Source organism: Scyliorhinus torazame, chromosome 3, assembly GCF_047496885.1.
Source record: "Scyliorhinus torazame isolate Kashiwa2021f chromosome 3, sScyTor2.1, whole genome shotgun sequence".
Taxonomy (NCBI): Eukaryota; Metazoa; Chordata; class Chondrichthyes; order Carcharhiniformes; family Scyliorhinidae; genus Scyliorhinus; species Scyliorhinus torazame.
Genome location: NC_092709.1, coordinates 127,209,249 through 127,221,596, shown reverse-complemented (window position 1 = coordinate 127,221,596; position 12,348 = coordinate 127,209,249). Strand labels below are relative to the sequence as shown.

Below are 12,348 nucleotides of genomic sequence, written 5' to 3'. Positions count from 1 at the left end.
GGGAGGATAGAGGCAGACCCGGGAGGCAGATTTATTATGGTTAGTGGGAAGCTAGAGGGAATGGCAGCGGTGCTGGTGAATATATATGCCCCAAACTGGGATGATGTCGCGTTTATCAGGAAGGTGCTGGGGGAAGATCCCAGACCTTGAATCGCACTGGCTGATCATGGGGGTGACTTTAATACGGTCCTGGACCAGAGTTGGAGCAGTTGAGTGCTAGGGCGGGGAAACTATCAGCAATGGCAAAGGAACTGCGGGGGTTCATGGAGCGCATTGGAGGGGTAGATCCGTGGAGATTTGAGAGACTAAGGAGCAGGGAATATTCATTCTAGTCCCATGCACACAAGGCGTACTCCAAGATAGATTTCTTCATGCTAGATAAATCACTGTTAGCGGGGGTTGAGGACAGAGTACTCCGCAATTGTGGTCTCAGATCATGCACCACACTGGATAGATCTACAGGCAGACACAGGAATGTCCCAGTGCCCACAGTGGACTAGATACAGGACTGTTAACGGATGAGGAAATCCGTGAGCGAGTGAGAGAGAGGTCATTCGGGGGTACATAACGGTCAATGACACGGGCGAGACTGCGGCTGGGGTGTTCTGGGAGGTACTGAAAGCGGTTATTAGAGGGGAATGTATTTCGATTCGAGCCCACAGGGATACAACTGAGCGGTCGGAGCTGGACAGGTTGGTAGGAGAAATCTTACAGGTGGACAGGAGATATCCGGAGTCTCCAAATGAGGAGCTCCTGAAGGAGCGTCAGAGACTTCAAATGGAGTTTGGGGTCCTTTCCACAGGTAAGCAGGATGGCCAGCTGAGGAGGGTAAAAGTGGCAATATATGAACATGGGGAGAAAGCTAGCAGGATGCTGGCGCATCAGCTAAGGAACAGGAGGCAGCTAGAGAAATAGAGGAAATAAAGGATATGATTGGGAAGACGGTGACGGACCCGGGGGCGGTGAATGAAGTGTTCCTGGAATTTTATAGCCAGCTATACGAGTCGGAACCCCCGGTTGGGGAGGAGGGCATGAATCAATTCCTGGAGAGGCTAGAGTTCTTGAAGGTAAATGAGGAGCTGGTGGAGGGAGACGCGATTTGTAAAGGGAAGGCATTCAACATTAGGCAGCTTCTTAATGTAATTATGATGCCAGCGGAGGGGCGCGAGGCTGAGGTGGTAGTTGCCATGGACGCGGAGAAGGCTTTCAACCCGGTGGAGTGGAAGTATCTATGGGATATTTTAGGCAGGTTTGGGTTTGGGCAGGGATTTGTGGAGTGGGTCCAGTTATTGTACCAGGCCCCGGTGGCAAATGTAAGAACTAACCGAGTTCGGTCAGAATACTTTAGTCTTTGTCGGGGGACAAGGCAGGGATGCCCAGTCTCCCCATTACTGTTTGCCATTGCCATAGAACTTTTAGCAATGGCTCGGAGAGCAGCGAATACCTGGAGGGGTATAGTAAGGGGGGGAGGGGTGGAGGGTGGGAAACAGGGTCTCTCTCTACGCGGACTATTTGCTGCTTTATGTCACAGACCCGGTGGTGGTGGTGGGGGGGGGTGATCAAAATCATGGAGGTATTAGGAGAATTTGGGTGATTTTCAGGTTATAAATTAAATATGGGAAGGAGCGAGACGTTCGTGATCCAGGCAAAGGGGCAGGAAAGGAGGCCGAAGGAGCTACCTTTTAAAGTGGTTGGGAAGAGTTTTAGGTATCTGGGGATTCAAGTGGCCAAGGATTGGGCAGCTTAACAAAAGCTAAATTTGGGCAAAGCAGTGGATCAAATAAGAAGGGAGTTTTGTAGATGGGACATGCTCCCACTGCGCTGGCGGGGATGGTTCAGACGGTGAAGATGACTGTCCTTCTGAGACTGCTTTTCTTTTTTCAATGTCTCCCGATTTTTGTCCCAAAGGCTTTTTTTTAGAAGTATGAATGCAGCGATATCGAGGTTTATGGGTAAAACACCAAGAGTAAAGAGGACACTCCTGGAGCTGACCCACGGGGAAGGGGGCTTGGCTCTCCCGATCTTTATTAACTATTACTGGGCTGCCAACATATCGATGGTAAGGAAGTGGGTAGTGGGGAGCGGATAGAGGCAGCATCCTGCAAGTATACGAGTCTGGAGGCTTTACTGACGGTGCCCCTGCCGTTCTCGCCGGCTCGGTACTCCAGAAGTCCTATGGTGGTGGCAGCCCTGAGGGTATGGGGGCAATGGAGGCAGCATATAAGACTGGAGGTGGCGTCAGTGTGGTCACCGATCTGTGACAATCACCGGTTTGCCTCGAACGACACCCGCTTCCCCACCAGTATTGCAACCCTTCTGTTCTTCGCATCCAGCCCTGAATGAAAGACCTGCCCTACCCATCCCTTTCTCAGCCTAACCTGATCTGCCACCTTCAGATGTGTCTGCTGGAGCATAACCACGTCCGCCTTCAGTCCCTTTAAGTGCGCGAACACCCTGGCCCTCTTGACCGGCCCGTTCAGGCCCCTCACATTCCAAGTTATCAGCCGGATCAGGGGCTACTCGCCGCAGCCCCCGCCCCCCCCTGCCGACTAGCCATCTTCCTTTCTAGGCCAGCCACGTGCCCGCGCCTCCCACACCCTCCAGTCCCCCAGGTGGCAGACCCCCGCCCCCGACTACCTCTCCTACTTCCAGTTCCCCTTTGGCCAATGCAGCAGCAACCCAGACCCCCCCCCCCCTAGATCCTCATCTAGCCATTTTGCTCCCCCCATGACACTCCTCTAAGTCAGCTGACTCCTGCTTGACCCCGGCCTCTCCCACCATTCCATCAGCCCCCAGTGTGAGAATCCCCCTACCCCTTGGCAGTCAATGTGCGCTCCTCTCTAGCACCGCCCTTCCCCCTGGCCCCGCCCCCATCTTTCCCTAACGCGGAAAAAAGCCCACGCTTTCCGTCTGAGACGGCCCCGCCCCCTCTGGCGCAGCTCCTTTTTGCAGCCTTGCCCCAACTCCCCATCCCCGGGCCTCCAACCCCCTCTTTATCCGCGGGGCCCTGCCCCTCCAACACCGACACCCACACTCTCCCACAGCCCCCATATCAAATCCCTTCACCCATCCCCACCCAGCACCAAAACAAAAAGAACATTCCCCAAACGCAGTAAACACAGTAAACATCCCCCCACGACAAACCTTCAGTTTGAGTCCAACATTTCAGACTGGATAAAGTTCCATGCCTCATCAGGCGTTTCAAAATAGTGGTGCCGATCTTGGAACGTGACCCACAATCGCGCTGGCTGCAGCATCCCGAACTTCACCCCCTTCCGAAGGAGAACCGCCTTAGCTCGGTTAAAACCAGCCCTCTTAGCCACCTCCGCACTCCAGTCCTGGTAGATTTGGATCTCCGTGTTCTCCAACCTGCTGCTCTGTTCTTTTTTGGCCCATCTTAGGACACACTCTCTGTCCATAAAGCGGTGGAACCTCACCACTACAGCCCTTGGTGACTCGTTGGCTTTGGGTCTCCTTGCCAGGACCCGATGAGCCCCACCCATCTCTAGGGGCCTCAGGAAAGCTCCCGCGCCCATCAGTGAATTGAGCATCGTGCTCATATATGCCCCGGCACGGGCCCCTCCACTCCTTCAGGGAGACCCAGAATCCGAAGATTCTTCCTCCTCGACCTATTCTCCAGGTCCTCAAATTTTTCCTGCCACCTCTTGTGCAGCGCCTCGTGCGCCTCCACCTTCACCGCCAGGCCCAAGTTCTCGTCCTCGTTCTCCGAGGCTTTTTGCCGCACCTCCCGGATCTCCGCCCCTTGGGCCTTCTGGGTCTCCACAAGCTTCTCAATCGCCGCCTTCATTGGCGCCATCATTTCTGTCTTCAGCTCCGCAAAGCAGTGTTTAAGGAACTCCTGCTGCTCCTGCGACCACTGCGCCCATGCTGCTTGGTCTCCACCTGCTGCCATCTTGCTTTTCTTCCCTCGCACTTTCCGCTGCCCCAGGATCACTTTCTTAACCGCTCCACTCCTGGTCCAATCCATATAGTGCCGGGGGAACCTTGCTGTCACCATCCCACACTGGGAGCGGTCGAACAATTGCCGTTGGGGCCCCTCTGAAGAGCCCAAAAGTCCGTTCCCGGCGGGAGCTGCCGAACGTGCGACCTACCTCGGCATAGCCGCAACCGGAAGTCCCCCATGGTCGGTATTAAGACCACTGCTGATTTTAACTACACATTAATGACTTTATGGTGAAAGGGCACAATTTTAAAATGTTAATTTTAAATGTCGTAATCAGTGGGGAAGATAGTAATAGATTGAAAAAGATGGCCAGGCTGGCAAATGGGCGGCATGATAACAGTGGTTAGCACTGTTGCTTCACAGCTCCAGGATCCCAACCTGCCTACCTAATTCAATTTGCCAGCACTTGGCCCATAGCTTCGAATGTTATAACGTGCCAAATGCTCATCCATGGACTTTTTAAAGGATGTGAGGCAACCCGCCTCTACCACTTCCCAGGCAATGTATTCTAGACCGTCACCAGCCTCTGGGAAAAACATTTTTCCTTAAATCCCCCAAACCTCCTGCCCTTCACCTTGAACTTGTGTCCCCTCGTAGCTGACCCTTCAACTAAGGGGAACAGCTGCTCCCTATCCACCCTGTCCATGCCCCTCATATTTTGTACACCTCAATTAGGTCACCCCTCAGTCTTCTCTGCTGCAGCAAAAACAACCCAAGCCTATTCAATCACTCTTCATAACTTAAATGCTCCATCCCAGGCAACATCCTGGTGAATCGCATCTGCACCCCATCCAGTGCAATCACATCCTTCCTATAATGTGGCGAACAGAATTGCACACAGTACTCGAACTGTGGCCTCACCAAACTTCTATACAGCTCCAACATGACCTCCCTGCTTTTGTAATCTATGCCTCAATTGATAAAGGCAAGAGTCCCATATGTAACTACAGGACAAGTTAAGGAGTATACCAGAAATAATCCACTCTTGTCAGAAGTTATGGACAGGAGCAAACCCGGAGTTGAAGCCATACGTTACCCGAAGACTTGAACTATCCATTCAGATTGGTTGTCTCCTCTGGGGAATGAGGGACATTATTCCACCATTGTTAAGGGAACGTGTCTTAAACCTACTTTGTGATGGTCATTGTGGGATAGGAAGAATAAAGGAGATAGCCAGAAGCTATTTTTGGTGGCTGGGGCTCGATAGCAAAATCAAGGAGAAGGTGAGCATGATTTTGGCTTGTGCAAAGATTTAAAACCTGCTGCTACTAATGCCATTACACCCATGGGAATGGCTAGAAGGGACATTTCAAAGAGTTCATATAGATTATGCTGGACCATTCAAAGGAAAAATGTTTTTCAATGTGATCGACACGCACTCAAAATGGCCTGAAGTCGCTTTTATGAAGTCTACGTCCTTGGAGAGAACAATAGAAAGACTTGGTGAGATTTTTGCAAGAAGCGGTAACCCTGAATAACTTGTTAATGACAATGCGCCACAGTTCATTTCGCAAGAATTCACAAATTATCTAAAGGAGAACGAAATCCAATATATCTGATCAGCTCCTTATCATCCTGTCACAAATGGGTTGGCTGAAAAGTATGTTCAAACAATTAAGCATTCATTGAAGGTAACTCATGAGCAAGGTTCATTGTCATAACGACTAAGCCAATTCCTGATGGCATACAGGAATACAACACATTCGACAACCCAAAGTTCTCCAGCATTACTCGTGATAAAACATCAGTTCCACATAGCAATCTGCTGAAGCCTAAGACAAGAGAAATTGTTGAGAGGAAACAGCAAAGCCAGGTTTTGCAATGCGAGAACATGACTTACCACTGTGTTTTCAGTAAGGTCAGGAAGTATTGGCAAGGTGTTAAACCACCAGTGAGAAGTGGATACCTGCCATCTTCTACACACAGACACAACAGGTCGCCTACGCTGTTCAAACTCGGGACGATGTAATGTGGAGAAGACACGCTGATCAACGTTTTTAAAAATAAATTTATAGTACCAAATTCTTCTATTCCCAATTAAGGGGCAATTTAGCATTGTCAATCCATCTAACCTGTACAAGGTTGGGTTGTGGTGGTGAGACCGAGACTCAGCATTACTCCCCGTGCCACGTGCTAGGAACAGGGAGATGGTGCAGCTGAACACGTGGCTAAAGAACTAATGCAGGAAGGAGGGCTTCAGTTTTTTTGATCATGGGACGTCTTCCAGGGAAGGTGGAGCCTGCACAAAGACGGGTTACATCTGAACTGGAGGGTTTGCTAGTATGGTTTGGGGTGTTTAAACTAATGTGGCAGGGGGGTGGGAATCAGAACAGTAAACCAGCAAGTGTAGAGACTGGGGATGAGCATGGTACCAGGCCCAGGCTGGCTAGGAGGAAGGGCAGGCTGGGGAAGGTTGAACTCAGTGGGCCTGGAGTGCATCTGCTTCAATGCATGGAGTATAACAGGTAAGACAGATGAACTTAAAGCCTTGTTTCATGAGCAGAATCTGGATGTGGTTGCGGTAACGGAGACTTGGTTAAAAAAAGGACAGGACAGGCAGCTAAATATTTCGGGATATTGGTGTTTTAGGCGAGACAGAGGGGAAGGTAAAAGAGTTGCGGGAGTTGCAATACTGGTTAGAGAACATATTACAGCTGTACAGAGGGAGGACACCTTGGAAGAATCAAGTAACGAGACACTGTGGATAGAACTCAGAAACTGGAAGGGGGGAGTCACTATGATGGGGGTGTACTACAGGCCTCCCAACAGCCCACGGGAATTTGAAGAACAGATATGTAAGCAGATTCTGGATAGATGTAGAAATAATAGGGTTGTTGTAGTGGGAGACTTTAATTTTCTTCCCATTGACTGGAAACCCCTTAGGGCTAGGGGTCTGGATGTGAGGGATTTAGGGCAGCATGGTAGCATTGTGGATAGCACAATTGCTTCACAGCTCCAGGGTCCCAGGTTCGATTCCGGCTTAGGTCACTGTCTGTGCGGAGTCTGCACATCTTCCCAGTGTCTGCGTGGGTTTCCTCCGGGTGCTCCGGTTTCCCCCCACAGTCCAAAGATGTGCAGGTTAGGTCGATTGGCCGTGATAAATTGCCCTTAGTGTCCAAAATTGCCCTTAGTATTGGGTGGGGTTACTGGGTTATGGGGATAGGGTGGAGGTGTCGACCTTGGGTAGGGTGCTCTTTACAAGAGCCGGTGCAGACCCGATGGGCCGAATGGCCTCCTTCTGCACTGCATATTCTATGATAATCTATGATGATTCTATGATAATCTATGAATTTGCGAAGCGTGTCCAGGGAGGTTTTTTTGAGCAATATGTGGATAGTCCAAGTAGTTAGGGGGCTATATCGGACCTAGTACGAGGGAACAAGCCCGGCCAGGTCATCAAAGTTGCAGCGGGGGAAACGTGTGGAGAACGGTGACCACAATTCCATAAGCTTTCGGATACTCAGGGAAAAGGACGACTGTTGGCCTAGGGTTAAGGTGCTAAATTGGGAGAAGGTTAACTACAACCAGATTAGGCAGGATTTAGATGCTGTTGTTGGGAGAGGCTGTTTGAGGGTAAATCCACATTTGGAATGTGGGAGTCTTTTAAGGAGCAATTGATAGGAGTGCAGGACTGGCATGTGCCGATGAAAAGGAAAGACAGGATTCAGGACCAGGGAAATTGCGAGTCTAGTCAAAAAGAAAAAGGATGCACAAATGGGGTCTAAACAACTAAAAACAGATGAAGCACTTGGAATACAGGGAAAGTAGAGAAGAGCTCAAACAGGGAGTTAGGAGTGAAAAAAGTGTCACCAAATGTCCTTGGCAGACAGGATTAAGGAGAATCCCAAGGCATTTTATACATACATTAGGAACAAGAGGGTAGCTAGAGAAAGAGTTGGTCCACTCAAGGACAAGAGGAGGGAAATTATGCGTGGAACCAATAGAGGTAGGTAGCTCCTCAATGAGCACTTTGCATCAGTATTCACAAAGGAGAGGGACATGTTGATTGGTGGTGTCTCAGAAGGATATGTAAACACTTTCGAACAAGTCATTATTACGAGGGCGGAAGTGTCAGGTGTGTTAAAAAGCATTAAGGTAGACAAATTCCCAGGGCCAGATGGCACCTATCCCAGATTACTGAGGGAGACAAGAGATGAAATCGCTGGGCCTCTGACAGAAATCTGTTTCCTCGTTGGCCACAGGTGAAATCCCAGAGGATTGGAGGTTGGCCAATGTTGTGCTGTTAGTTAAGAAGGGTAGCAAGGATAACCCAGGTAATTATAGGCGAGTGAGCTTGACGTCAGTGATAGTGAAATTGGCGGAAAAGAATCTCAGAGATAGAATCTATGCACATTTGGAAGTGAATGGTCTCAATAGCGACAGGCATGGCTTTGTACGAGGAAGGTCATGTCTCACCAACTTAATGGAGTTTTTTGAGGCGGCGACAAGAATGATTGACGAGGGAAGGGCTGTGGATGTTGTCTACATGGACTGTAGTAAAGCAGTTGACAAGGTCACTCATGGCAGGCTGGTGCAAAAGAATAAATCACAAGGGGTCAGGGGTGAACTCACTGGATGGATCCAGAACTGGCTTGACCATAGAAGACAGAGGCTAGCAGTGGAAGGGCGTCTTTCCGAATGGAGGTCGCTAACTAGCGGTGTCCGCAGGGATCAGTACTGGGACCTATGCTCTTTAGGATATGTATAAATGATTTGGAAGAAAACGTAGCGGGTCTGATTAGCAAATTTGCAGATGAAACTAAGATTGCAGGAGTTGCGGATAGTGATGAAGATTGTTAGAGAATACAGCAGGATATAGATAGGCTGCAAAATTGGGCGGAGAAATGGCAGATGGAATTTAACCCAGAAAATGCGAGGTGATGCATTTTAGTAGATCCAATTCAGGTGGGAGCTATAAAATAAATGGAAGAACCACCAGGAGCAGAGACACAAAGATCCGGGCGTGCAGGTCCACAGATCCTTAAAAGTGGCAGCACAGGTGGAAATGGTGGTAAAGAAAGCACATGGCATGCTTGCTTCATCTGATGGGGCATAGAGTACAAAAATTTGCAAATTATGTTACAATTATATAGAACGTTGGTTAGGCCACATTTGGAATACGGTGTCCAATTCTGGTCACCACACTACAAGAAGGACGTGGAGGCTTTGGAGCGAGTACAGAAAGGTTTACCAGGATGTTGCCTGGTATGGAGGTATTAGCTAAGAGGAGAGATTGAATAAACTGGGATTGTTCTCCCTAGAGAGATGGACGTTGAGGGGTGTCCTGATAGAAGTTTATAAAATCATGAGGGGTGTAGGGAGGGTGAAAAGTTGGAGGCTTTTTCCCAGGGTGGAAATGACAATTACAAGGGGGCACAAGTTCAAGGTGAGGGGAGGAAGGTGCAGTGGAGGTTTTTTTACACGGAGGGTGGTGATGGCCTGGGATGCACTATCAAGTGAGGTGGTTAAGGCAGATACATTAGTGACCTTTAAGACTTATCTAGATAGACACATGAACAGACGGTGTAGAAGGATACAGGCGTTTGGTCTAGATAGGACACGTGATTGGCGCAGGCTTGGAGGACCGAAGGGCCTATTCCTGTGCTGTAGTGTTTTGTTCTTTAAACACAGGGAGAATGTGCAAACTCCATGCAGACAGTGCCCTGTGGCCAGGATCGAAGCCGGGTCCTCGGTGCCGTGAGGCAGCAGAGCTAACCACTGCACACCGACGCTGATCAACTATTAGCAGCTCGAACAAGGTTGCCAGAGACTGAGCCAACTGAGAGTCCGCAACAAACTGCCAGGTGAAGACCTGTACATACCTGAGAACCTAACAATACCAGAAACAATTGTGCAAGACAGTAGTGAAGGACATTTCAACACTGAATCAACCTCCAAATCCTGTGCCATCTCCAGTTGAGGCAATGACGGACTATGTCCAAAAGCAACCAAAAACACCAGAGGTTACAGTCAACACGAAAAACCAGATGCCTGAGGTTTGCTGACAACCACAGAGGAATCGACGCCCTTTGAAGGGTCTAATTGATTGACTGTTGTGATTGCTAATTGTGCATACCGTAAATTTTGATTGTCAATGTTATATTGTGTTTCATTGCAGGAGCCTCTGATGTAAAGGGGTAGGAGAGTGTTGTGAATTCATGTTTGTTCCTCGTTGGAATAAGCTCACTTTAAGAGTTTGAACACGGGACCACGTTCATTGGCAGTTTGGGCAGACTAACGGTCAGTCTATTCCAGCAGCCTGTGAGAAAACACTTTTCCAATGAAGCTCTTGTTTGTTTTGTACCTTCGTGGTCTGCAAGCCTGTGCTTTAAAAATATCACAAGGTTTAATAACTGCAGTCATCTTAATTTTCTCTCCAATATTGCATGCAATTTTGCCAACCTGAATGTTTGGAATTTCAACTGCCCATCCATCAAATTCTTTAAATCCTATGTTGCAGATGTTATACTTCCTCCGACTTATAACTCTCAAAAGGTTTCATAAAAATTCATGACTTCAAGTTCTACAACATACAGAATGATAGGGAAAACCTTACCTTCATTAACTGGAAACCTATTGTTTGACAGATTGGGACTTGCATCAAGTTTGTGCAATTCTTGCTGATTCCTAAAATACATAAAATATGAAACTTGGATGTAAACGCCCAAGAACATTTTATTTGTTGAGGAACACCAGTCTTCACTACACACAGCAATTTGAATTGATCTTATCCTTTTGAGTTTCATTCATATACATATTCATATGCAAGGTACTCAAATCTATTCACAATTCCTTTTAACATGATATGGTATATTCCTTATTTTAATTACGAGGAGGTTTCAAAAAACTATATTGTAGAGCCAATCTTAAATTGTGATTTTTCTAGTTTGTAGTTACATTTGTGTCACAAATAAAAGTTTCTGACATGAATTCCATGATAGGACTGATCAAGTAATAATGTTTGGCAATAGCTAGAACTAGGCAGCAGAGCAAACACTGCCAAAATCCAGGTTTAAATCTGTTTCAATGGGGTAGAACTAGACTTTCTCTGTTGGCTGTAAAGGTTCTGACAGAAATTGTCTTAATCTCAATCCACCTCCAAATGGGAGCAAGTCAAGTGTTGAACCACAAAAGTCACCAATATCTCACCTCTAATTTGAAGGGGCATAAGAAAAAAACACAATGGTCCCACTTTTTAACCCGAGGAATTGATAATGAAAAAAAAAGGTCACAAAGGTTCAAGTGTAAAAGTTTGTGGCAACATTCGAGACACACACTGAGTCAAGAAAAATTGCAATCCACAGATGAAGCGGGGTTAGAAGGCAGTGGAAATTAAGATCAGGGTGCCCAGACATAATTCAGTTAAGAGTTCAAAGTCATATTATTCTTCAATGTTATTGATTTCAATTCTAAATTCCAAAATCCAGATGTGCAGTAGAAAATGCCCACTGAAACTGGTCATTCTGTAATTACACCCACCAGCTACTGGGTGGTGCTATGGAAACTTCATTCAGTATAAAGTGCCTAATCAGTTCCCATCTAAACTATGGACAAAACAATTTAAAATGATAAAGATGAAAGGGGATGCATACAGAATAAAGTTATTACTGGTCTATTTCCCAGGGAGTTGCCCATACTGAGTCAAGAACAAATGTCGTCTTTCAGGCTAGAAAGCAGAGGAAAATTGGAACAGGGTACGCTTTCAATAACAACCTACACTTCATAGAATCGTAGAATTTACAGTGCAGAAGGCCATTCGGCCCATCGAGTCTGCACCGGCTCTTGGAAAGAGCACCCTACTTAAGCCCACACCTTCACCCAGTCTCCGTAACCCAGGAACCCCATCTAATCCAAGGGCAATTTTGCATGGCCAATCCACCTAACCTGCACCTCTTTGGACTGTGGGAGGAAACTGGAACACCCGGAGGAAACCCACGCAGACTTGTGCAAACTCCGGACCCCACCCGGGAATCGAACCTGGGACCCTAGAGCTGTGTAGCAACTGTGCTAACCTCTGTACTACCATGCCCTCATTATACAATGCCTTTAGCATAGAAAAAATACCCACATGTTTCACCAGGCAGTCAAACAGAAATGGACACAGTCAAAGGGGGAGATATTGGGATGGGTAAAAAACAGCTCAATCCAAGAAATTAGTTTTAAGAAGGAAGGGTGGAGATGTATAAGGATTCACGACAGGAAATCCTGAGCAGGGGCTTTAGGTGGCTGAAGGAAGGCTGCTACCCGTGGAACAAAAGGAGGGAGAGCTGCAAGACATCAGACTCAAAGGAACAGCATGTTCTGGTTGAGAATTACGAACTGGAAGGAATTACAGGACTAGCAAAGGATAAGGCCACAAAAAGATTTTAACATGCAGATGAGCC

The 12,348-nt window shown here is 47.7% G+C and overlaps 1 protein-coding gene across 2 annotated transcripts in view; it reads right to left on the bottom strand.

Annotated features, from left to right (window-relative positions):
- Positions 1 to 12,348, bottom strand: part of LOC140408670 (inactive ubiquitin carboxyl-terminal hydrolase 53-like) — a 212,925-nt gene that overhangs the window by 42,602 nt on the left and 157,975 nt on the right. For both annotated transcript variants that reach the window (XM_072496188.1, XM_072496187.1), the window contains one exon: positions 10,521 to 10,591. In XM_072496188.1, the coding sequence (XP_072352289.1) occupies positions 10,521 to 10,591 (71 nt within the window). The remainder of the gene's footprint in view (positions 1 to 10,520; positions 10,592 to 12,348) is intronic.